Genomic DNA, 27578 nt, shown 5'->3' on the forward strand with positions numbered 1-27578 from the left:
CCCTCCTCCCCAAATGCAGCCTCCATCCTCTCCTCCCCGAATGCAGCCTCCTTCCCCCTCCCCAAATGCAGCCTCTGTCCCCCGCTCCCCAAATGCCGCCTCCTTCCCCTCCTCCCCAAATGCAGCCTCTTTCTCTTCCTCCCAAAATGCAGCCTCTGTCTCCTCCTCCCTAAATGCAGCCTTCTCTCTCATCAAAACCCCTACGGAGGAGGCACAGACAGGCTTTTGCTTTCTTTATTCAGTCACAACTACACGCTCCTATGTGACTGTCCTATGGTACTTGGGGACCGGGCGGTCCACCTGCAGCCTGGGGGAGGACATCCCTATAATGAACATGCTGCCTGGACTTCAGGGGGCCACTTTGGTGGCCAAGATAGCATCCAGGACACCCCCCAAGTGTACCACCTGCACCTGGTGGAAGCCGTGCAGCTCCAGCAAGCACTGATACTCGCCCGGGCTCCGCTCCCTGCCTTCAGTCTGCACCAGCATGTCCAGCGACTGCATCAGGGCACGCTGCGCCACCCTCTTCTCCTCATCCAGGAGCATCTCCACCAGCAGCAGGCCGGCCCCTGAGGGAGACAGCAGAGAGCTGGAGTCCTGGCCAGCCAGGCGGGGATCCTTCAGCGGGACACAGGGGACACAGCAGGCAACAGGAGCTCAGAACGGTGAGCAGAGGCTGCCGAGAACCCTTGCCCAGGGGGCCCACACAGGTAGGGGAGGGGAGAGAGACAGAGACTTGATGCAGGGCGGACAGACAGGGAGAAGAAGATTTGATCGAAAGATGGATGGATAGATGGATGTATCACCTGGGCCTTTTCCGGTTCTCCTGGATGCATGGATGAACAGATGGTAGATGATGGGTGGGTAGGTAGCTAGAAAGATGGATGGATAAGTGGACGCATGGATGAGAAGGATGGATGGATGAACAGATGGTAAGTGATGGGTAGGTAGACGGATGGTTGGATAGATGGATGCATGTATGACATGGATGGATGGGTGAATAGATGGTAGATGATGGTACATGCATGTAGGTAGGAAGATGGATGGATGGATAGATAGATGCATGGATGAGATGGATGAACGGATGACTAGATGGTAGACGATGGGTACGTAGATAGATGAATGGATGGATAGATGGATGCATGGATGAGATGGATGGATGGATGGGTGAATAGATGGTAGATGATGGGTACGCAGGTAGATGAATGGATGGATACATGGATGTATGGATGAGATGGATGGATGGGTGAATAGATGGTAGATGATGGGTCGGTAGGAAGATGAATAGATGGATGCATGGATGTGATGGATGGGTGAATAGATGGTATATGATGGGCAGGTAGATAGATGAATGGATGGATAGATGTATGGATGGGTGAACTGATGGTAGATGATGGGTAGATAGATAAATGGATGGATAGATGGATGCATGGATGAGATGGATGGATGGGTGAATAGATGGTACATGGTGGGCAGGTAGATGAATGGATGGATAGATGGATGCATGGATGAGATGGATGGATGGGTGAACGGATGGTAGATGATGGGTAGATAGATGAATGGATGGATAGATGGATGCATGGATGAGATGGATGGATGGGTGAACGGATGGTAGATGATGGGTAGATAGATGAATGGATGGATAGATGGATGTATGGATGAGATGGATGGATGGGTGAATAGATGGTAGATGATGGGTAGGTAGATAGATGAATGGATGGATAGATGGATGCATGGATGAGATGGATGGTTGGGTGAACAGATGGTAGATGGATGGATGGATGGATGGATGGATGGGTGAATAGATGGTACATAATGGTTAAGTAGGTAGATGAATGGATGGATAGATGGATGCATGCATGAGATGGATGGGTGAGTGAATAGATGGTAGATGATGGGTAGGTAGGTAGATGAATGGATAGACAGATGGATGCATGCATGAGATGGATGGATGGGTGAATAGATAGTAGATGATTGGTAGGTAGATAAATGAGTGGATGGATAGATGGGTGCATGGATGAGACGGATGGATGGGTAAATAGATGGTAGATGATGGGTACATAGATAGATGGATAGATGGATGCATGGATGTGATGGATGGATGGGTGAACAGATGGTAGATGATGGGTAGGTAGATAGATGGATGCATGGATTAGATGGATGGATGGGTGAATAGATGGTAGATGATGGGTAGGTAGATGAATGGATGGATGGATAGATGGATGCATGGATGAGATGGATGGCTGGGTGTATAGATGGTAGATGATGGGTAGGTAGGTAGATGGATAGATGGATGCATGGATGAGATGGATGGATGGGTGAATAGATGGTAGATAGATGAATGGATGTATAGATGGATGCATGGATGAGATGGATGGCTGGGTGAATAGATGGTAGATGAATGGATGGATAGATGGACGCATGGATGAGCTGGATGGGTGAATAGATAGTAGATGATGGTTAGGTAGGTAGATGAATGGATGGATAGATGGATGCATGGATGAGATGGATGGATGGGTGAATAGATGGTAGATGATGGGTACATAGATAGATGGATAGATGGATGCATGGATGTGATGGATGGATGGGTGAACAGATGGTAGATGATGGGTAGGTAGATAGATGGATGCATGGATTAGATGGATGGATGGGTGAATAGATGGTAGATGATGGGTAGGTAGATGAATGGATGGATGGATAGATGGATGCATGGATGAGATGGATGGCTGGGTGTATAGATGGTAGATGATGGGTAGGTAGGTAGATGGATAGATGGATGCATGGATGAGATGGATGGATGGGTGAATAGATGGTAGATAGATGAATGGATGTATAGATGGATGCATGGATGAGATGGATGGCTGGGTGAATAGATGGTAGATGAATGGATGGATAGATGGACGCATGGATGAGTTGGATGGGTGAATAGATAGTAGATGATGGTTAGGTAGGTAGATGAATGGATGGATAGATGGATGCATGGATGAGATGGATGGATGGGTGAATAGATGGTAGATGATGGGTAGGTAGATAGATGAATGGATGGATAGATGGATGCATGGATGAGATGGATGGCTGGGTGTATAGATGGTAGATGATGGGTAGGTAGGTAGATGGATAGATGGATGCATTCATGAGATGGATGGATGGGTGAATAGATGGTACATGATAGGTAGATGATGAATGGATGGATAGATGGATGCATGGATGAGATGGATGGATAGATGGATGCATGGATGAGATGGATGGATGTGTGAATAGATGGTAGATGATGGGTAGGTAGATGATGGATGGATGGATAGATAATAAATGATAGACAGATGACAGATAGGTGACAGAGCGTTGTTAGAAGGCCAGACGCAGTGGCTCACACCTGTAATCCCAGCACTTTGGGAGGCTGAGGTGGGAGGATAGTTTGAGCCCAGGAGTTTGAAACCAACCTGAGTAACATAGTGAGACCCTGTCTCTATTTTATTTTTTTAAAAAAAGAATGATAGATGTATAAAGAGAGATAGAGACAGGGTGGAGAGAGGGAGGAAGAGACAGAGAAGATAGATAAGGAAGGAAAGGAGGAAGGTGGAGGGAGGAAAAACAGAGACTGATGATAGATGAGATACCTAAAAAGACACAGAGGAGGTGACAGAGAGGAAGAGGGAGAAGAGAGAGAAAGACAGACAGAGGCCGGGCGCAGTGGCTCATATCTTTAACCCCAGCATTTTGGGAGGCTGAGGTAGGAGGATTGCTTGAGCCCAGGAGTTTGAGGGTAGCCTGGGCAACAGCAAGATCCCATCTCTACAAAAAAATTTAAAAAAACCTAACAGGGCATGATGACAAATGCTTGTACTCCCAAATACTCGGGAGGCTGAGGCAGGAGGACTGCTTGAGCACAGGAGGTCAAGGCTGCAGTGAACTATGATGACACCACTGCACTCCAGCCTGGGTGACAGAGGGAGACTCCCATCTTCACAAAAAACTTTTTTTTTTTTTTTGAGACGGAGTCTTGCTGTGTCATCCAGGCTGGAGTGCAGTGGCGTGATCTCTGCTCACTGCAACCTTCGCCTCCCAGGTTCAAGTGATGTCCTGCCTCAGCCTCCTGAGTAGCTAGAATTACAGGCGTGCACCACTACGCCGGGCTAATTTTTGTATTTTTAGTAGAGGCGGGGTTTCACCACGTGGCTTAGGCTGGTCTCGAACTCCTGACCTCGAGATCTGCCCGCTTTGGCCTCCCAAAGTGCTGGGATTACGGGTGTGAGCCACCGTGCCCAGTCTCAGAAAAAACTTCTTAAAAAATTAGCTGGGCATGGTGATGCATGCCTGTACTTCCAGCTACTCAGGAGGCTGAGGTGGGAGGATAGCTTGAGCCTAGGAGGTCAAGGCTGCAGTGAGCTATGACTGCACCACTGCACACCAGCCTGGGAAGCAGAGTGAGACCTCGTCTCAAAACATATAATATAAAGAGAGCCGGGCGAGGTGGCTCACGCCTGTAATCCCAGCACTTTGGGAGTCCCAGGTGGGTGGATCACCTGAGGTTGGGAGTTCGAGACCAGCCTGACCAACATGGTGAAACCCCGTCTCTATTAAAAATACAAAATTAGCCGGGCATGGTGGCATGTGCCCGTAATCCCAGCTACTCGGGAGGCTGAGGCAGGAGAATCACTTGAACCCTGGGGGTGGAGGTTATGGAGAGCCGAGATTGTGCCACTGCACTCCAGCCTGGGTGACAGAGCGAGGCTCCGTCTCCAAAAAAAAAAGAAAGAGAGATACACAGAGAAAGAAGGAGAGAGGAAGGAGAGAGATAGGAGAGAGAGAGGGAGAGAGAAAAAGATGGAAGTCTCTTGACCATTTGAGCCTATGGGGAGTCCTGTTTCAACGCGCAGGTGCCAGGCCCTGGCTCTGTTAAGATAATTAAGCGTTCTCTGCAAATATTCCAGGAATTCTCACTGCAGCAACAACGCTGAACTCTTGAGGGAGGCTGAGCGCCCGCCAGATTCCCTCAGGGCCAGCTCGTTCAACTGTGGAAATCCAATATGCAGCCCTGGCCCGAAGCCCTGGAGCCAGGGGTTCCAGCAGCCCCAGTAGGCTCCAGGAGCAGCCTGGGTGGACGGGGGAAAACCTGATGTGAAGGCTTTGAGCCGAGATGGTGCGTGCTGTGTGTGTGTGCACGTGTGTCTGTGTAGAAACACACAGATTAGATCCAGCTGACACTTCAGCAACACGGCTTTAAACTGCAGACTCCACTCATTCGTGGATTTCCCTCTGCCTCGGCCACCCCTGGGACAGCAAGTCCAGCCCACGGCTTCCTCCTCCTCTGCAGCGTCCTCAACGTGAAGACAACAAGAATGAAGACCTTTATGATGAGCCACTTCAACTTCATGAATAGTAAATATATTTTCTCTTTAGGATTTTCTCTTTTTTTTTTTTTTGAGATGGAGTCTCGCTCTGTTACCCAGGCTGGAGTGCAGTGGCAGTGTCGGCTCACTGCAAGCTCCGTCTCCAGGTTTCAGCGATTCTCCTGCCTCAGCCTCCTGAGTAGCTGGGATTACAGGTTCCCGCTATCACGCCCGGCTAATTTTTTGTGTTTTTGATAGAGGCGGGGTTTCAGCATGTTGGCCAGGCTGGTCTCAAACCCCCGACCTCAGGTGATCTGCCCACCTCGGCCACCCGAAGTGCGGGGATGATAGGTGTGAGCCACCACACCTGGCCACACTGGCCAACTTTAAATACAGCAGATTTACCCTCCACACTTTAGGGGGCCTCTCACCCAGACGCTGGACCTGCCAACCTCCAAAATCACATAAGCCAATTCTTTTTCTGACACAGAACCTCACTCCGTCGCCCAGGCTGGAGTGCGGTGGCGCCATCTCGGCTCACTGCAACCTCCACCTCCCAGGTTCAAGCGATTCTCCTGCCTCAGCCTCCCAAGTACCTGGGATTATAGGTGCGCACTACCACACCTGGCTAATTTTTGTATTTTTAGTAGAGATGGGATTTCACTGTATTGGCCAGGCTGGTCTCGAACTGCTGACCCCAGGTGATCCGCCTGCCTCTGCCTCCCAAAGTGCTGGGATTATAGGCATGAGCCACCACGCCTGGCTAATTTTTGTATTTTTAGTAGCGACGGGGTTTCACCACGTTGGCCAGGCTGGTCTGGAACTCCTGGCCTCCTTGTAAAACTTGAACCCAAAACACTACGTCTTAACAAAAACAGCGAACCTGACAATGGGCTCTCACCTGGCTTGCAGCTCTCAGCGACCCTGCTGAGTAACTTGTGGACTTTGTCGTCTGGCCAGTCATGCAGGATCCGGCACAGGACGTACAGCTCAGCGCTGGGGAGGGGGTCCCTGAAAAAGTCACCTGGTTTAAAGACAAAAGGAGACACGTCTGTCAGGTATGGAAGAAGCAGTCCTCCCCGGACAGATCCTGGGACCGCCACCTGCATCCTCAATCAGGGACAGAGAAGAGAGGGGTGTGGGTGGGAATGGGTCTTCCTGAAGTATATCCCCGCGGGGACTTGAACAGAGCTCCATGAGGAGCTGGTTAGTGATGTCACGCCCGTGTGGTTTGGCTCCGGCTGAGAAAACGCTGGGGACAGTGGCTCACACCTGTAGTCTCAGCACTTTGGGAGCCTGAGGTGGGCAGATTGTCTGAGCTCAGGAGTTCGAGACCAGCCTGGGCAACACGGTGAAACCCCATCTCTACTAAAAATACAAATTAGCTGGATGGGGTGGCGGGTGCCTGTAATTCCAGCTACTTGGGAGGCTGAGGCAGGAGAATTGCTTGAACCTAGGAGGTGGAGGTTGCAGTGAGCTGAGATCGCGCCATTGCACTCCAGCCTGACTGACAAAATAAAAAAAAAAAAGAGGAAGGCAGGGGACGAAAAAAGCAGGAAATTCAGGGGCACCACCTGGGCGAGGCAGGCAGAGTCAGCACAAATGGGCGTCTGCCAGGGAGAGTCGGGGCCGCACTGCCAGTGAGCGGGCAACGGTGGGGCCTTCTCTGGTGATCCCCTGATTCAGGCGCCCCAGGAGGGTTGCCTGTTGGGGGCGGCAGGGGGAGGGTGTGCGCGTAGCTGCACGGCGCTCCGTAACTGCTGAAATAAAAAGATGGTCTGCTGTAGTGCAGTGAATGGTGTCCCCTTAAAAGATACATTCAGGTGCTGACCCTCAGTCGCGGAGAATGGAACCTTATCTGGAAATAGGGTCTCTATGGATGTCATTGAGTAAAGAATTTCAATATGAGATCATCCTGGAGTAGGGTGTCCCCTAAATCCAACGACAGGTGTCCTTCTAAGAGACAGAAGAGACACAGACACAGAGGAGGAGGCCACGTGGAGACGGAGGCAGAGACTGGAGTGATGCGGCCACAAGCCCAGGGACGCCGGGAGCCCCCAGGAGCTGGGAGAGACAGGAAGGACCCTCCCCTAGAGCCTCCCAGAAGGAACCAAACACAACTGCAATGGATTGGATGGTGACCTCCAAAAGATCTGTTCGCATCCTAACCCGTAGACTTGTAAATAGAATCTCATTTAGAAATAAGGTCTTTGCAGGTGTAATTAAGTTGAGGATCTTGAGATGAGATCACCCTGGATTAGGTGAGCTCTAAATACAATGACAGGTGTCCTTCTAAGAGACAGAAGAGGAGATAAAGACACAGAGGAGAAGGACACATGGAGATGGAGGCAGAGACTGCAGTGATGTGGTCAGAAGCCCAGGGACACCTGGAGACCCCAGGAGCTGGGAGAGGCAGGAAGGATCCTCCCCTAGAGCCTCCAGAGGGAACACAGCCCTGAGATGCCTTGATCTCAGACTTCTGGTCTGCAGGACTGGGAGAGGATAAATAGCAAGCTGTGAGTTGCATGAGGGGAAAGAAGGGGTGGGAAGAGTGTGCGGTGGGAAGTCTGAGCTGTTTTCCCCCAGCTGCGAGGAGAAGGTGCTCTTTCAGGGCTCATGATTTTAAACTTTAGCATTTCCAGCCGGGCGGGGTGTAATCCCAGGACTTTGGGAGGCCAAGACGGGTGGATCACCTGAGGTCAGGAGTTCGAGACCAGCCTGGCCAACGTGGTGAAATCCCATCTCTACTAAAAATACAAAAATTAGCCGGGTGTGGTGGCGGACACCTGTAACCCCAGCTACTCGGGAGGCTGAGGTGGGAGGATCACTTGAACCTGGGAACTGGAGGTTGCAGTGAGCTAAGATCATGCCACTGCACTCCAGCCTGGGTGACAGAGCGAGGCACCGTTCAAAAATAAATAAACTTCGGCATTTCTGTTTCTGCAGATCTGGCAAATCAGAAGCGCAGCTATCATGACGTCCTGCAGGAGGAGCTGTTGGGTGGTTGTGTTTGTTTTTTTAAAAACTAGAAAAGCATCCAGGAACCTCTAGGGGAGGGGTGTGGAGGTCCCCAGCACCTGCGTCCACAGGCCTGGCCGCTGTCGGATGGTGCTGAGTTATAGCTAGTCAGGTGTCTCTTTTTTTATTTTTATTTTTTTGAGATGGAGTTTTGCTTTGTTGCCCAGGCTGGAGTGCAGTGGCGCAATCTCAGCTCACTGCAAGCTCTGCCTCCCAGGTTCAAGGGATTCTCCTGCCTCAGCCTCCCTAATAGGTGGGATTACAGAAGTCCACCACCATGCTCGGCTAATTTCTGTAATTTTAGTAGAGACGGGGTTTCACTGTATTGCTCCGGCTGGTCTCAAACTCCTGACCTCAGGTGATCCACCCGCCTCAGCCTGCCAGAGTGCTGGGATTCCAGGTGTGAGCCACCACGCCTGGCCAGGGCGTCTCGTGTCAATCCATCCTGGCCTCAGCAGCTGCCACCGGGAAGTTTTTCAAGTCTAACCTAAGGCCGCCCTGTTCCGGCTCTTGGGTCAGTTCCTTCCGTGACCTTGGTGCCGTGGATGCCCATGAATGCTGATCTCGGCTGTTCCCCATCTCCAGTCCCCTTCCGTCTCGGCCAGTTGCACCGATGATAACTTCACACAGCCGTCTGTCTACCTGTTTACTTTTATTTGTCATTATTATTTTCATTGTCTTTTTTTTTTTTTTTTTTTTTGAGATGGCGTTTCGCTCTTGTTGCCCAGGCTGGAGTGCAATGGTGAGATCTCAGCTCACTGCAACCTCCGCCTCCCAGGTTCAAGCGATTCTCCTGCCTCAGCCTCCTGAGTAGCTGAGATTACATGTGCCCGCCACCACGCCCGGCTAATTTTTGTATTTTTAGTAGAGATGGGGTTTCGCCATGTTGGCCAGGCTGGTCTCAAACTCCTGACCACAGGGGATCCACCCGCCTCAGCCTCCCAGAGTGCTGGGATGACAGGCGTGAGCTACTGTTCCCAGCCTTGTCCACCTGTTTGGAGATGCCCTCGTGTCTGTGTGGACCCACAGAGGCACAGGCATAACCACGGACGCAGACACAGACACACCCACGGATGCAGACACAGACACACAGGCACACACACATATACCCATCCAGATGCACAGACATGCAGACACAAAGGCACACATGCAAGCACACACCACAAAGACGCACACACGGACACACAGAGATACACTGACAGGCACACATATGGACACAGATACACCAACAAGACAGGCACACGCAGACACACGGACACAGAGATACAGTGACAGGCACACACGCACACACAGACGCAGATATACACAGATGGGCACACACATGCACGGACACACAGATACACCAACAGGCACACGCACACAGACGCAGACATACACAGATGGGTACACGCGCATGGACACACAGATACACCAACAGGCACACGCACACAGACGCAGACATACACAGATGGGCACACGCGCACGGACACACAGATACACCAACGGGCACACGCGCACGGACACACAGATCCACCAACAGGCACACGCACACAGATGCAGACATGCACAGATGGGCACACACAGAGATCAACAGGCACACACACACACACACAGATGCAGACAAATGCACAGATGGGCACACAGATACGGCAACAGGCACACGCACACAGACGCAGACACACAGACATACACACATATACCCACACAGACGCACGGAAACACACATACCCTCACAGACACATGCAAGCACACACCACAGAGAGTTGCACACACACAAACGCAGATGCAGACACATTCTCATGCACAGACACACAGGGACATACCACACACAGTCATGCACACACAAACACATGCACACACAAACGTACACACAGACACAGCAGTGACATATGCACACACACACCATGTACACAGACACAGATGGGCACACATATATCCACACAGATGCGCAGACACACATACACTCAGACATACACACCACAGAGATGTGCACACACACACACGGACTCAGACACACGGAGACATTCTGACGTACAGACACGCATGCAAGGACATCCCACACAGAGACGTGCACACAGAGACTCAGAAACACACAGAGACACAGACACACAAGCACAGCAGACGGTCACATCCACAGAGACACCCACAGACACACACCATGCACATAGATGCAGACACACAAACATGCACACACAGACACACAACCACAGCAGTCACATATGCACACAGACAACCACTGGCACACAGCATGCACACAGAGTCAGACACAGACGGACACACAGAGATGCACACACACAGACATGCACACAGACACACGCACATACCCTCACAGAAACAGACGCAACCACACATCACAGAGACGTTCACACGCACACAGACACCCAGAGACAGTTTCACGCAGAGACACACACACAAGGACATACAACACACAGACATGCACGCACAGAGACAGAACACAAGCACAGCAGTTACATATGCACACAAGATACAGACACACCATACACACAGAGGCAGACACACAGATGTACACACAGACACATGCACACAGAGACACAGACACACAAGCACAGCAGTCACACACAGACACCTACCAGCACACAGCATGCACTCAAATGCACACATACACGGGCACACAGAGACGCACATACACAGACGCACACGCATACCCTCACAGAAACATATGCAACCACACGCCACAGAGACGTGCACACACACGCTGACAGAGACACAGACAGTCTCACGCACAGACACACACACAAGGACATACTACACACAGACATACACACAGAGACACAGACACAGAAGCACAGCAGTTACATATGCACATAAGACAGAGACACACCATGCACATAGATGCAGACACACAGACATGCACACACAGACACACGTGCGCACAGAGACACACACACACGAGCACAACAGTCATGTACACAGACACCCAAAGGCACACAGATGCAGACGCACACACACAGACATGCACACATATACCCACACAGACACACACACATACCCTCACAGAAACATGCAACCACACACCAGAGATGTGCACACACATGCGGATGCAGACACACACACACACACAGACATTGTCATGCACAGACATGCTCAAGCACCACACACACGCACATACACATGCACACAGAGAGACGCACAGTAGACAGTCACATTTGCACACAGATACCCACCATGGAAACGCCCAGGCAAAAACACAGGTGCGCACACAGCCATGCACTCTGTCTAGAAAGAGATGATGGAGCCTGGAAAAGGTTAGCAGGGCGAACACCAGAAGGGCTCACCTGCTGCGAAGTGGATCTGCGCTGCCTGCGGTCTGGCGGGTTGGAAGTGGGCGGCCAGCTCAATGATGTCCGGGAGGTCAAACACAGTCACCTGCATACGAGGGTACTCACGGGCCAGCTCTCGGGCCAGTGCACCCGTGCAGCCTGCAGGGAAGCAAATGCACGCTCTGTGGCCAGGTCGTCCTGGCGCCCATGGAACCCTGAAGACTCTCCAAAGCTCAACCGGGGCAGAAGTAATATTCGAGGGCATGGCACTGAGACCCATGCTGGAAGGGGAAGCCAGTGGTGGGGAGCTCACTGGTGTCCCAGACAAGACTGTACAAGCAGGTGAGTGTGGGGGCATAGACCTGCAGGGAAATCCTTCCAGCCCAGGGGTGGAGGGCTGTACTCCTCCCTTCTTCCTGCTGTGGGGATGTACACACGATGGCCGGTGCTGCAGCAGCCACTCTGGGCCACGTGGGGGGCACAGACCTACAGGGAAATCCTTTCAGCCCAGGGGTGGGGACTGTATTCCTCCTTTCTCCTTCCTGCCATGGGGATGCAGACATGATCCTAGTGCTACAGCAGCCACGCTGGACCACAAACAGGAGAGGCATTCAGAGGTTGGGGAAATGTAAGCTGATGGTGTGAGAATCGTCCCAGGCCCCTGATCCTCCTGCAGCCCTTGGGAATGTGGGTACTGCTCCACCCACTGTCCAGGGCTGGGGTGGGGTGGAGGGTGAGTCAGGATATAATCAGCCTTGCTGAGGGGAATCCAGGGGTTCCAAGGTGCTCCACCTCAGCTCCGCAGACAACAGAGAGGGCCCCGGAGTCTCTAGGGGGGGCATTAAGGCATCCCCGGGGACCTTCTGAAACTGGGGAATATCCACCCATGATCTGGCGCAGTTCAGGTCGTTATCAGGTTTGTCAATGGAAAAAGGCAGTTTGCAAGTGTCCTGAGCAGGGAAGATGCCTGTGGCTTAATAAAGGAAAGTAAGGAGAGCCCTGGCGGGGCGGCTACCCACCTCCCACGTCGCAGGCGGAGGAGAAGCGGGACAGATCGAAGGCCGTGGCCACCTGGCACGCAGTCAGCTTCACCATGCTGTGCATGGCCCGCATGAACCTCAGCCGCGTCTCCGGGCTCTGGTAGTACGCATCCTGGAACACAGCGGGTGCTTAGGGGCACCAGAGAACACGGGCCGAGGGATCACCCAGCCTTTCCCTGGGGGTCGGGGGGAGAAGTGCAGGGCTCCAGAGCGTGGGGGCTCAGCCACGCCTGGGCTGCAGAGGGGGCTTCATGCCACAGCTGTGTTGGGTACCCCTGTCTGTGTGGGGGCTGGGCTGGCTGGGGACAGAGGACCCCAAAGTGGTGGACGATCTCCTTGGAATCACTTAGTCCACACCACAGCCTGAACTCCAAGTGTCTGAGTTTCGCAATAGGCTTTTCACAATAAAGCTTTTCACCCTGGAGGCTCCGGGTGGCCCACAAACATCTCACTGGAGAAAACCGGAGAGAAGCCAAAATGTCTCTGCAGGTGCCGCAACTCAGCCTTCACCACAGTGGTGCAGTGTGCAGAGGGGGCTCCTCCGAGAATTCCGGCGTGCAGAGGTGGCACCTACCCCGGGTCCCAGAGGAGCCCAGGCCCGTCCTGGCTCAGGGCTGCATCCAGGGTTCGCTTGGACATCCCCTGTTCCCCCAGGGCAAGCAAGCCCAGCTGAGGATGCTTCTGAGCCCCGCTCCCAGCAGGACAGCCCGTCTCCATCCTGGCTCCCTAAATCCCGTGGGGGCTCCCCGGCCCTCTCCTGCTTGGGTGGCAATGATGAGGCTCAGGGATCTGTCCTCTGCAATGCCCAGGCCGGCTGCTCACAACGGCTCAGGGCCCCTGTACATGCCTCTCAGCTTCTCTCCACCACTGGCTTCTCTCTCTGACTCTTTCTCCCTTGGTCTGTGTCTGTCTGTCCTGTTTGTCTCCCTCTGTGTGTCTCTGTCTTCCTCTTTCTCTCTGTCTCTGTCTCCTGTCTCCGTTTCTGTCTGTCTCCCTCTATCTCTACATCTGTCTCCTGTTTCTGTCTCTATCTGCCTCTATCTCTGTCTCTCCAAGCCTCCCTGTCTCTGTCTCCCTACCTGATTGTCTCTGTCTCCCATCTCCCTCTATGTCTCCGTCTGTGTCTGTCTCCCTCTATCTTTGTTTTTGTCTCTCTGTCTCTGTCTCCCTGTCTTTGTCTCCCTCTATCCCTGTCTCTCAAGTCTCCCTGTCTCTCCATCTCTCTCCCTATCTCGCTATTTTTGTCTCCCATCTCCGTGTCTGTCTCACTCTATCTCTGGCTCTGTCTCCCCGTCTTTGTCTCCCTCTGTCTCTGTCTCTCTGTCTCCCTATCTCACTGTATCTCTCTGTCTCCTGTCTCCATCTATCTCTGTCTCTTTCTTTCTCTCTGTCTCCCTGTTTCTGTCTCCCTCTGTCTCTCTGTCTCTGGCTCCCTCTATCTTTCTGTCTGCCTGTCTCTCTTTCTCTGTATCTCCCTCTATCTGTCTGTCTCTGTCTCTCCCTGACATCTGAACGAAGCCCCAGGCTCCCTGGGGCTCATCTCTGCATCACACACACACCCTGACTCAGTGCTCGGTGCCACAGGAGCTCGGGCCAACGCTGCCAAGGAGGAATGAGGCTGCGGCCAGCTGAGCCCACAGCAGACTCCCCATGTCTGGCTGGCGCAGTCCTGCAGACCAAGACCCACCCATCTGCACAGGCCCCACAGACCCCACCACATCTCACACGTCCACCTCAGAAAGGTTCTTGGCGGGGAAAGGGGAAGGAGGGACCAGAGGATGCAGGGAGTGCTTTGCAAACAGCGGTCTCAGATAAGCAAGTGTCAATTCCATTGAAGCAAAGAAGAAACAGGGCATTCATTTAAGGCAGCCTGTCCAACTCCTTCCTATTTCTATTTTTCAGACAGAGTCTCGCTCTGTCGCCCAGGCTGGAGGGCAGTGGCGTGATCTCAGCTCACTGCAACCACCACATCCCGGGTTCAAACGATTCTCCTGCCTCAGCCTCTTGAGTAGCTGGGACTACAGGCACGCACCACCATGCCCAGATAATTTTTTTTGTATTTTTAGTAGAGACGGGGTTTCAGCATGTTGGCCAGGCTGGTCTCGCACTCCTGACCTCAGGTGATCAGCCCACCTTGGCCTCCCAAGCTAGCTGGGATTACAGGCTCATGCCACCATGCCCAGCCTAATTGTTAATTTTTTGTAGAGATGGGGTCTCACTATGTTGCCCAGGCTGGCCTCAAACTCCTGGGCTCAAATCATCCTCCCAACTTGGCCTCCCGAAGAGCTGGGAGTGACAGGTGTGAGCCCCTGAGCATGGCCTTCAAACCTGTTTCTAGGAGGAAATTCTGTTTTCATCAGCTGCTGGATAACAGTGGAGGATGTCTACCTTGCACCTGTTCCAGGGCTGAGTGACGCAATAGCCACAGCACTAAGTTCTCCAGGCAGAATGAGCCAAGCCTTTGGGATCTGTCAGACTGGAGACAGACTGATCAAGATGCCTACTGATCTGTGTGTCAAAGTGCTTTAGCAAAATGCACGCTACATGGAAAGGTGTCCGCGGCGGTGTTACGCTACCTGGAACAGATCTTCCACCTTCTTCCCCAACAGCCTGTGGTGCTGGTGTGTTCCCTCTCGGATGGCAAACTCCAGGTATGTAAAGAGGTTCCAGGTGAGGTCATTTTTGTGCATGATGATGCCATGCAGAGAGTATTCACCGTCCGATGCCAGGTAGAGGTTCGCTGTCTCTGTGTTACTGTAACCTGAAGAAACAGGGACAGTCGTGTGACCTCCTAACGAGAAAATCCAAGGAAACCTGACCGTAGGGGATGTATAATTGAGATGTTAAAATAAACATCATCCATCTGACTATAGCAAACTGTACCCTCAAAGAAACTGGACCGTAGGGGATGCATCATTGAGATGTTAAACATCATCCATCTGACTATAGCAAACTGTACACTCAAGGAAACCTGACTGTAGGGGATGCATCACTGAGATGTTAAAATAAACATCATCCATCTGACTATAGCAAACCGTACACTCAAGGAAACCTGACCGTAGGGGATGTATAATTGAGATGTTAAAATAAACATCATCCATCTGACTATAGCAAACTGTACCCTCAAAGAAACTGGACCGTAGGGGATGCATCATTGAGATGTTAAACATCATCCATCTGACTATAGCAAACTGTACACTCAAGGAAACCTGACTGTAGGGGATGCATCACTGAGATGTTAAAATAAACATCATCCATCTGACTATAGCAAACCGTACACTCAAGGAAACCTGACCGTAGGGGATGCATCATTGAGATGTTAAAATAAACATCATCCATCTGACTATAGCAAACCGTACACTCAGGGTCAGCTGGGCGGGAAAACAGCAGCCACCACACCCCAGCTGTCGACTGCTGTAACTGTTACGCACTGAGGCTGATCCTTCATGATTGTGGCCACGCTCAAGTTCCCAGTTATGCAGGCAAACACCCGTCTAGATGTGGCTGTGGAGGTGTGCTGTAGCTGGCGTTTGTATCTACCATCGGTTTGACTTTAAGTAAAGGAGATTAACCCCCCAAAATGTGCGCTGGCCTCATCCAGCTCATTGAAAACCCCAGAAGCAAACATTAGGCTTTCCTGGAGGAGAAATTCCACTTGAAGATGGCAGCAGCAGCTCCTGCCTGAGCTTCCAGCCTGCTGACCGGCCCTGTGGATTTTGGACTTGCCAGCCCGCGCAATCACGTAAGTCCTTAAGATAAATCTCCTAGGTTATATCCTAGGGGTTCTGTTACCCTGGAAAGCCCCAAATGGTACAGGGAACTTCATCCTCCACCCACTGCATGCCCAGGTCAGCTGTCCATAGACCCAGTCCCCAAGCTCCCTTCCAGGATGCCCCCTCCCACAGAATGGGAGGCTGGAAGGTGGAGGAGTTGTTGGTGGAGACCCGTATATGGAAACAGATGGCCTCGCACCACTCTGGTCCTCCTATGTAAGAAACAGTCCTGTGTTCATGTTAATGATGAAATGTTACTGTTTCCCCACTGAGCTGACCCTGAGTGTACAGTTTGCTATAGTCAGATAGATGACATTTATTTTCATCATGAATAAATGATGAGACCTATGGTGAAGCAGGAGCAGCCTGTGCAGACATGGAACTGCTCCTAGGACTCAACTGCACAAAGCATTGTCAAAAGGAGTTGGAACAAGCTTTCATGGTGCCGGTGATGAAAAGCATTTATCCATATTCATCATTATTTTCTTTCTTTTTTTTAATTTTTAAATTTTTCTTGAGATGGAGTCTCACTCTGTCTCCCAAGCTGGAGTGCAGTGGCATGATCTCAGCTCACTGCAAGCTCCATCTCCTGGGTTCATGCCATTGTCCTGCCTCAGCTTCCTTAGTAGCTGGGACTACAGGTGTCCGCCACCATGCCCGGTTAATTTTTTGTATTTTTAGTAGAGACAGGGTTTCACCGTGTTACCCAGGATGGTCTTGATCTCCTGAACTCGTGATCTGCCTGCCTTGGCCTCCCAAAGTGCTGGGATTACAGGCGTGAGCCACCACACCTGGCCTATTCATCATTATTTTCAATACGGGAGAATGGTACTGAACTGCTCTGGCTGGGGAAGATGTTCTGGCTTCTATGTTCCAACCTCTAAGGATATAGTCACATGTCTCTGTGGTAAGGGCACAGCCTTTGGAGCCTCAACCAGTGCGTGCTTTGTGTCCTAATCATAGAAGCACAGCCACCTCTGCCCAGGTGTCATCTGTTCTCCTGCCCTTCCCAAGCTACTCAAGGACTTGGCCATGTGCTCTCTGTTCTAGCACCATGCTGAAGAGTTCTGTTCAATTCAGAAAACACATTGTCATCCATCCATCCATCCATCCACCCATTCACCCACCCATCCAGTTATCCACTCACCCACCCATCTAATCATCCACCCATCCATCTGCTGATCCACCCATTCATCACTCATCTATGCATTACCCCACCCATCCAATCCACTGATCCACCCATCTACCCAGTCATCCATCCATTCCCCCACCCAGCTACCCATCCAGCAATCCACTGATACATCTATCCATCCATCCGTCCACCCACCCATCCATCTATTCACCCACCCTCCCAATCGTCCACCCAGCCATGCACCCATCCATCCAATCATCCATCCATTCACACGCCCACCCATCCACATGCCCACTCATCCATCCATCCACCTACCCATCCATCTATTCACCCATCCACTGATGGATCCACTGATCCAACCATCCATGCATGTATCCATCCATCTACATCCATTTATCCATTCATTCCCCCACCCATCCAATCACTCATCCATCCATCCATCCATCCATCCACCCATCTGTTCACCCACCCTCCCCATCCATCTACATCCATTTATCCATTCATTCCCCCACCCATCCAATCACTCATCCATCCATCCACCCATCCACCCACCCACCCATCTGTTCACCCACCCTCCCCATCCATCTACATCCATTTATCCATTCATTCCCCCACCCATCCAATCACCATCCATCCATCCATCCATCCACCCACCCACCCATCTGTTCACCCACCCTCCCCATCCATCTACATCCATTTATCCATTCATTCCCCCACCCATCCAGTCACTCATCCATCCATCCATCCATCCATCCATCCATCCATCCATCCATCTGTTCACCCACCCTCCCCATCATCCACCCAGCCATGCACCCATCCATCCATTCATGCACTCATCCACATGCCCACTCATCCATCCACCCATCCAACCACCCATCTACCCATTCATCCATCCATTCCCCCACCCAGCTACCCAACCACTGATCCACTGATACATCTATTCATCCACCCTCCCATCCATCCGTCCACCCACCCATCCATCTGTTCACCCACACTCCCAATCATCCACCCATCCATCCACTCATCCATCCATTCACCCACTCATCCACATGCCAACTCATCTATCCACCCATCTACCCATTCATCCATCCATTCCCCCACCCAGCTACCCAACCACCAATCCACTGATACATCTATTCATCCACCCTCCCATCTGTCCACCCACCCAGTCATCTATTCACCCATACTCCCAATCACCCACCCAGCCATGCACCCATCCATCCACTCATCCATCCATTCACACGCCCATCCATCCATCTATCCACTCACCCATCCATCCACACATCCATCCGTCTGTCCGTCCATCCGTCCATCCGTCCGTCCATCCACCCAACCACCCCCTCACCCACTTATCCATCCACCCATCCATCCACTTACCCACCCATCTATGCACTCATCCACCGATTCATCGATCCATCCATCTATCTACCCACCTTTCATTTATCCATCCATCCATGCACCCATCCATTCACACGCCCACTCATCCATCCATCCACACATCCATTCACCCACCTACCCATCCAGTCATCCATCCATCCATCCATCCACACATCCATCCATCTATCCACTCACCCACTCATCCATCCACCCATCCATCCACTTACCCACCCATCTACCCACCCTTTCATTTATCCATCCACCTCTCCATCCATCCATCTATCCATCCACCCACCCACCCATCCATCCACCCATCTACTGATCCACCAGTCCATCCACCTTCCCATCCATGCATCTATCCATCCATTGATCAATCCATCTGTCCATCCATCCATCCATCCTTCCTCCCATCCATCTATCCACCTACCATCCATCCATCCATCCATCCATCCATTTATATATCTATTAACTCTACCCATCATCTATGTATCTATCATCTCTGTATCATCAATCTATATCAACGTATCTATGCATTTATCATCTATCTATGTATCTGTCTACCCATCCATCCATGTTATCTGTCTATAAAAATAAATAAGCAAGTAAATCAATGTCTGTGTACACCCTATTGGGTTCTGTTTCTCAGGAGAACATAGACTGATACAGCCCCTTTGAGACTAGAACCCATAAGGAGGTCACGCTTCTCCTATGTGCTCGCGGCTGCCACTCTTCCCTCTCTGTCATTCACCCTCTGCTTCTCACCCTTTCGGGAAAAGCAGCATTCCTGAGGGCAGAGGGACAGAAGGTGTGGCCCTCCTTCCTCACTCTGCCCAGGCTCCAGGTCACCTTCCCTCAGTGACTTCCACCTGCAAAGATTCTCAGAGCAAAACCCGCTGGGTCCTGTCACCTTGCTCTGTCTTCTCCAGGAGCCCCATGGCAGCACAGATGTTCAGAAGCCTCTCCATTCCACACACAGAGGTGTCCACTTTGCTGGCAATATCCGCAGCCTTCTGGGGTGCTTCATCTTTTAACAAATCAAACACCTTCAGTTTGCAAGCGGTGAACAGGGCCTATTAAAAACAAGTGCAGAGAGACTCATTAAGTCACTTGTCGAGTACTTTTTACTCCCACAGACCCAAAAGATGGAGGCCAATGTTGTTGAAAGTATACAACTTGGCCACTGAGCCTTCTTTCACAGAGAACGGTGGGGATTTATAGGATCAAGTCCCCAGCTATAAAACAAGGCGTACACAAGGTAAAAGCACATCAACGAATATCATGCAGAAAAACCAGCCCATGGGAGAAAAATCAATATGCTGCAGATATGGGCTGAGTTCAAAACCCATATGTTGAACCCCTAATCCCCCCAGTTCCTCAGGATGTGACTGTATTTGTAGGCAGGGTTTTAAAGAAGTGACTCAGGTAAAATGAGGTCATTTGGGTGGACCCTAATCCAATAGGACTGGGGTCCCTATAAGAAAAGGAGATGAGGACACAGACACACACAGAGGGATGACCCTGTGAGGACACAGGGAGAAGACAGCATCTCCAAGCCCAGGAGAGAGGCCTCAGGAGGAACCAGCCCTGCCCACACGTTTATACTGGACTTCCAGCCGCCAGGACTGTGGGAGAGTCAATGTCTGTTGTTTATAAGCCACCCAGTCTATGGTATTCTGTGATAGCAGCCTGAAATGCACTAAGACATCCCATAAGAAGATGAGATGAGGACACAGACACACACAGGGATGACCCAGGGGGAAGACAGCATCTACAAGCCCAGGAAAGAGGCCTCAGGAGGAACCAGCCCTGCCCACACCTTCATCTCGGACTTCCAGCCTCCAGGACTGTAGGAGAATCAATGTCTGTTGTTCATAAGCCACACACAGAGGGATGACTTGGGGGAAGATGATGTCTCCAAGCCAAGGAGACAGGCCTCAGGAGGAACCAGCCCTGCCCACACCTGGGTCTCAGACTTCCAGCCTCCAGGACTGTGGGAGAATCAATGTCTGTTGTTTATAAGCCACCCAGTCTATGGTGTTCTGTGATAGCAGCCTGAGATGGACTAAGACATCTCATAAGAGGAGGAGATGAGGACACAGGCACACACAGAGGGATGACCCTGTGAGGACACAGGGAGAAGACGGCATCTCCAAGTCCAGGAGAGAGGCCTCAGGAGGAACCAGCCCTGCCCACACGTTGATCTCGGTCGGACCTCCAGCCTCCAGGACTGTGGGAGAATCAATGTCTGTTGTTTATAAGCCACCTGGTGGTGATTTAATAATCACCACTCGGTAAATTAGAGGCACAGATGGAATGTGCCTTTATTCCTTATTCACTGCATGTTCTCTCTCCTGATGATGAATGGCAGGAGGTGTCGTCAGCCCATCTCCCTGTCTCCCAAAGCCTGCGCCCCTCCTGCACCTGACATCCCCACCTCTGCTTCCCAGAGGACGCCCTGTGAGGGACCCCTGGTGTTGGGAGGGCTGCATCCCTTCTAGGCTGCCACCGTGAGGGGCCCCTGAACAGAACAGCTGAAAGATGGGGCCTCAGGCTGGGCGCGGTGGCTCACGCCTGTAATCACAGCACTTTAGGAGGAGGCCGAGGTGGGTGGATCAGCTGAGGTCAGGAGTTCGAGACCAGCCTGGCCAACATAGCGAAACCCTGTCTCTACTAAAAGTACAAAAATTAGCCGGGCTTGGTGGTGGGTGCCTGTAATCAGGAGGCTACTCCTGAGGCTACTCAGGATCTCCTCTTGAGATTCTTAATTACATCTGCCAAGACCCCTTTTTAAAACAAGGTCCTATTCACAGATTCTGGGGATCAGGCTATGGACAGATCTTTCAGGAGGACCACAGTTACTCAGGAGGCTGAGGCAGGAGAATCGCTTGAACCTGGGAGGCGGAGGTTGCAGTGAGCCGAGATCATGCCACTGCACTCCAGCCTGGACAACAGAGCCAGACTCCATCTAAAACAAAAAACAAACAAACAAAAAAAAAACAAGAAAAAGAGAAAAGGGTCTTTGCAGACGTAAGTAAGCTAGGGGACTTCAGATGAGTTGGAGTCAGTGGATTAGGGAGACCTCAAAATCCAATGACAGCTGTCCTTCTAAGAGACTGAAGAGGAGACACAGACACAGAGGAGAAGGCCATATGGAGACGGAGGCAGAGACTGGAGTGGTGTGGCCACAAGCCCAGGGATGCCTGGAGCCCCCAGGAGCTGGGAGATGCAGGAAGGATCCTCCCCTAGAGCCTCCAGAAGGAACTGAACACAATCGTGGTGGACCCAACAGTGGTCCCCAGAAAGATCTGTCCACATCCTAAAGCCCAGGACCTGAAATGAGACCTTATTTGGAAATAGGGTCTTTGCAGATGTAATCAAGTTAAGGATCTTGACATGAGATCATCCTGGATCAGGGCCCTCAACCCAATAACAGGTGTTCTTCTAAGAGACAGGAGACGCAGACACAGAGGAGAAGGCCACGTGGAGACGGAGGCAGAGACTGGAGTGATGCGGCCACAAGCCCAGGGACGCCTGGAGCCCCCAGGAGCTGGGAGAGGCAGGAAGGATCCTCCCCTGGGGCCTCCAGAAGGAACTAGCTACAACTGTAATGGACTGAACTGTGGTCCTCCTGAAAGATCTGTCCATATCCTGATCCCCAGAATCTGTGAATGGGACCTTGTTTTAAAAAGGGGTCTTGGCAGATGTAATTAAGAATCTCAAGAGGAGATCCTCATGAAGAAGGGTGGACTCCAAGTCCAATGACAGGTGTCCTTGTAAGAGACAGAGGAGGAGACACAGACACAGAGGAGAAGGCCACGTGGAGACAGAGGCAGAGACTGGAGTGATTCGGCCGCAAGCCCAGGGATGCCTGGAGCCCCCAGGAGCTGGGAGAGGCAGGAAGGATCCTCTCCTAGAACCTTTGGAGAAAGCGTGGCCCTGAGACCACCTGACCTCAGACTGCCAGCCTCCAGGACTGTGAGAAGTAAATTCCCTTTGATTTAAGCCGAGTGTGTAGGGTCATTTGTGAAATGCGGCCTGAGGAGACAGACACAGGTACCTTCGATAGCATAAAGCCGTCAATCAGCTCCAGGAGGCGTGTCGGGAACGGAGGCAGGGTCTCCTGAGTCCTGTGACACTCAGCCTCTGCCGCGGCCTGTCCCGCCTCTCCCGCCTGGGCCTTCTCATCGCAGCTGCCCGTGTCCCTCTGAGCGGGCTCCGAGCCGCTCCCCTCCACGTCACTGAGGTCTTCGAAGGTATCCACGGCGGGGATGGAGTTGTGCTTGACACGCCGCCGCAAGTCCTCCGGGCGGGGCGGGTAGTAGAGCTTCACCAGCTGCTTGCAGAAGTGGTTCAGCGGGAATCCCACTACGTTCAGAAAGTCCCCGTGTACAGATTCCACCAGCATGCCGCCCAGGGCCTGGATCCCGTAGCCACCAGCTTTGTCCCTGGGTAGGCAGGGGAAGGTGACAAGGAGGTGACAAGGGAGGAGGTGACAAGGAGGAGAAAAGTTTCTGGGTCTGCACATGTCACGGCTGGGAGGCCGAGGTGGGCGGATCACGAGGTCAGGAGATCGAGACCATCCTGGCTAACACAGTGAAACCCCGTCTCTACTAAAAAAAATACAAAAAATTAGCCAGCCGTGGTGGCAGGTGCCTGTGGCGTCTCAAAAAAAAAAAAAAAAAAAAAAAAAATTTCACAGCAAGGCTGGGTGCAGTGGCTCACGCCTGTAATCCCAGCACTTTCGGAGGCCGAGGCAGGTGGATCACCTGAGGTCAGGAGTTCGAGACCAGCCTGGCAAACATGGTGAAACCCCATCTCTACTAAAAATACAAAAATTAGCTGGGTGTGGTGGCAGGTGCCTGTAATCCCAGCTACCCAGGAGGCTGAAACAGGAGAATCACTTGAACCCAGGAGGTGGAGGTTGCAGTGAGCTGAGATCGTGCCACTGCACTCCAGCCTGGGCGACAGAGGAAGACTCCATCTCAAAAAATATATATATATATATATTTCATGTGTTAAATGGGATGTTTTGACATGTGTATACATGCGTCATCATTAAATCAAGCCAATTATCGTATCCAGCACCTCATGTACTTATTTTGTGTGTGTGGGGAGAAGACGTTACATGTAGTGTGCTGGCAATTTTCCAGTAAGACACTGTTCCTGTAAAGCACAGTCACCAGGCTGTAAAGAGCCTTGAACTTCTCCCGTCTCACTTAACTTTTTATTTTTTATTTTTATTTTTTAAAGACGGAGTCTCGCTCTGTTGCCCAGGCTGGAGTGCAGTGGCGCGATCTCGGCTCACTGCAACCTCCGCCTCCTGGGTTCAAGCGATTCTCTTGTCTCAGCCTCCTGGGTAGTTGGGATTACAGGCACCTGCCACCACACCCGGCTAATTTTTGTATTTCTAGTAGAGATGGGGTTTCACCATGTTGGTCAGGCTGGTCTCGAACTCCTGACCTCAAGTGATCCGCCCGCCTCGGCCCCCCAAAGTGCTGGGATTACAGGCGTGAACCACCACATCTGGCCCTCTTTTCTCTTTCTTATTTTATCTATTTATTTTTTTTTCAAGACAGGGTCTCACTCTGTTGTTCAGGCTGAAGTGCAGTGGTACATTCTTGGTTCGCTGCTGCCTCAAAATCCTCCCGTCTTGGCTTGAGCTACTGTGCCTGGCCTGTCTTTCTTTAAATGTATGTAAACATTTAAAGTATGTATGAAAATTCAGGTGTTGGGCTGGGCGCGGCGGCTCGCAACCGGTCATCCCAGCACTTCGGGAGGCTGAGGTAGGCAGATCACCTGAGGTCAGGAGTTTGAGACCAGCCTGGCCAACATGGCAAAACCCCTTCCCTACTAAAAATGAAAAATTCGCCAGGCGTGGCGGTGGGTGCCTGTGGTCCCAGCTACTTGGGAGGCTGAGGCAGGAGAATCGTTCAGAACTGGAAGGTGGAGGTTGCAGTGAGCCAAGATCGCGCCATTGCACTCCGGCCTGGGTGACGGAGGAAGACTCCGTCTCAAAAAAAAGTTCATATGTTAAATGGGATGTTTTGATATATGTATACATGTGACATCATTAAATCAAGCCAGTTATCCTATCCAGCACCTCATGTACTTATTTTGTGTGTGTGGGGAGAAGACGTTACATGTAGTGTGCTGGCAATTTTCCAGTAAGACACTGTTCCTGTAAACCACAGTAACCAGGCTGTAAAGAACCTTGAACTTCTCCCGTCTCACTTAATTTTTTTTTTTAAGACAGAGTCTCACTCTGTTGCCCAGGCTGGAGTGCGGTGGCGCGATCTCAGCTCACTGCAACCTCCACCTCCTGGGTTCAAGCGATTCTCCTGTCTCAGCCTCCCGGGTAGCTGGGATTACAGGCACCTGCCACCACACTGGGCTAATTTTTGTATTTTTAGTAGAGATTGGGTTTTGCCATATCCGGGCTGGTCTTGAACTTCTGACCTCAGGTGATCCGCCTGCCTTGGCCTCCCAAAGTGTTGGGATGACAGGCGTGAGCCACCGCGCCCGGCCCTGATTTAAATCTTGTATCCTTTGACCAAGTGCAACTGTTTTATATTCCATATATGTGAGATCCTGTGGTATGTGTCTTCCTCTGCCTGGCTGATTCCAATTGATGTAGCATCCTCTAAGTTAATATACATATCTATTACGCAGACTCCATCTCTACAAAAACTAACAATAAAATCGGCCGCGTGTGTTGGTGCGTGTCCTGTGGTCCCACCTACTCAGGAGGCTTTGGTGGGAGGATTGCCTGAGCCCAGGAGTTCAAGACCAGCCTGGGCAACATAGTGAGACCCCATTGCTACAAAAAAATAGAAAAAATTAGCCAGGCGCGGTGGTATGCATCTGTAGACACAGCCACTAAGGGGGCTGAGGTGAGAGGATCATTTTGACTTGCGAGGTTGACGCTGCAGTGAGCTATGACTGTACCACTGCACTCCAGCCTGGGTGACAGAGTGAGACCCTGTCTCAAAAAAATAAATAAAATTATTTATATAAATATATAAAATAAACATATTTTATATAAATATATTTATATACATACATTTATATAAATATTTTATATACTTTTCTAATATAATATAAAAATATATTTTATATAATTATATATTTATATAATACATAATACATTATATATTATATATAATTAATATGTGTAATTACATATATTTAATATATAATTTACATATAATCACACATAACATTATACTAATTATTATGTAATATGTATTAATATGCATAGTTACATATATTAATCATATTTAATACATATAATATCCATATCATATTCATATATAATTCTATATTATATAAATATATAATTATATTTTATTAGAATATATAATCGATTATTTTATATATAATTATATATGATCGCTTATATATTATATAGAATTATATATGATCGCTTATGTATTATATAGAATTATATATGATCGATTATATATTATATAGAATTATATATGATCGCTTATATATTATATAGAATTATATATGATCGAGAATTATATATGATCGATTATATATTATACATAATTATATATGATCGATTATATATTATACATAATTATATATGATCGATTATATATTATATATAATTATATATGATCGATTATATATTATATAATTATATATGATCGATTATATATTATATATAATTATATATGATCGATTATATATTACATATAATTATATATGATCGATTATATATTACAATTATATATGATCGATCATATATTATATATATGATCGATTATATATCTGAGCCTCCATGGATCAGTGTGGTTGTGAAGGGTTTGTGCTTCTGAGCCGAGCGGCTCTCCCTCTGCCACACAGCCTCCAGAGCAAGGCCTCCTTCCTTCTCAAAGGCTGGGTGGGACACCCCATGTGTGAGGGTGGCCAGGCTACCACACGTGTCCCCCATCCCCACACGCCCCCGAGGCTCACATGGGCTCCCCGCTGTGGATGTATTCCCAGAGCAGCTCCTCAGACAGCTCCGAGAACTTCACCTTCGTTTCCTCGTAGAATTCCGAGACCCTGGTGTCCAGTTGATGTTCTGCAAGGACAGAGCCCTGGGGGTGAGCATGGACGCCAGCTTGTCACCTCCGTGCCCTGACAGCTGCATGGCTGTGCTGTGGAGGTATGTACTCGAACATAGCACACAGTTCAGATATGGATGGTTCATGGGGGGATAAGGTTCATTTCAGACAAGAAAAGAGAGAAAGAGGCCGGGCGCGGTGGCTCACACCTGTAATCCCAGCACTTTGGGAGGCCGAGGCGGGCGGATCACAAGGTCAGGAGTTGGAGACCAGCCTGGCCAACATGGTGAAACCCCGTCTCTACTAAAAATACAAAAAAATTAGCCGGGCATGGTGGCGGGCGCCTGTAGTCCCAGCTACTCGGGAGGCTGAGGCAGGAGAATGGTGTGAACCCGGGGAGGCGGAGCTTGCAGTAAGCCGAGATCATGTCACTGCACTCCAGCCTGGGCGACAGAGCGAGTCTCCGTCTCTTAAAAAAAAAAAAAAAAAAAAAAAGAAACAGCACTTTGGGAGGCCGAGGCAGGTGGATCACCGAGACGAGCCTGGCCAACATGGCAAAACCCCGTCTCTACTAAAAATACAAAAATTAGCCAG

The 27578-nt window shown here is 50.6% G+C and overlaps 1 protein-coding gene across 2 annotated transcripts in view; it reads right to left on the bottom strand.

Annotated features, from left to right (window-relative positions):
• Positions 1–218: 218 nt before the first annotated feature.
• ASMTL (acetylserotonin O-methyltransferase like) overlaps positions 219–27578 on the bottom strand; it is a 46074-nt gene continuing 18714 nt past the window's right edge. The window contains 8 exon segments of one of the 2 annotated variants that reach the window (NM_001135364.1): positions 219–569; positions 6232–6354; positions 11624–11767; positions 12628–12760; positions 15225–15409; positions 19838–20000; positions 22988–23375; positions 26893–27001. In NM_001135364.1, the coding sequence (NP_001128836.1) occupies positions 349–569; positions 6232–6354; positions 11624–11767; positions 12628–12760; positions 15225–15409; positions 19838–20000; positions 22988–23375; positions 26893–27001 (1466 nt within the window). In that variant the 3' untranslated portion in view covers positions 219–348. 2 annotated transcript variants of the gene reach the window in all.

This window comes from Pongo abelii, chromosome Y (genome assembly GCF_028885655.2).
Source record: "Pongo abelii isolate AG06213 chromosome Y, NHGRI_mPonAbe1-v2.0_pri, whole genome shotgun sequence".
In the NCBI taxonomy this organism is placed as follows: domain Eukaryota; kingdom Metazoa; phylum Chordata; class Mammalia; order Primates; family Hominidae; genus Pongo; species Pongo abelii.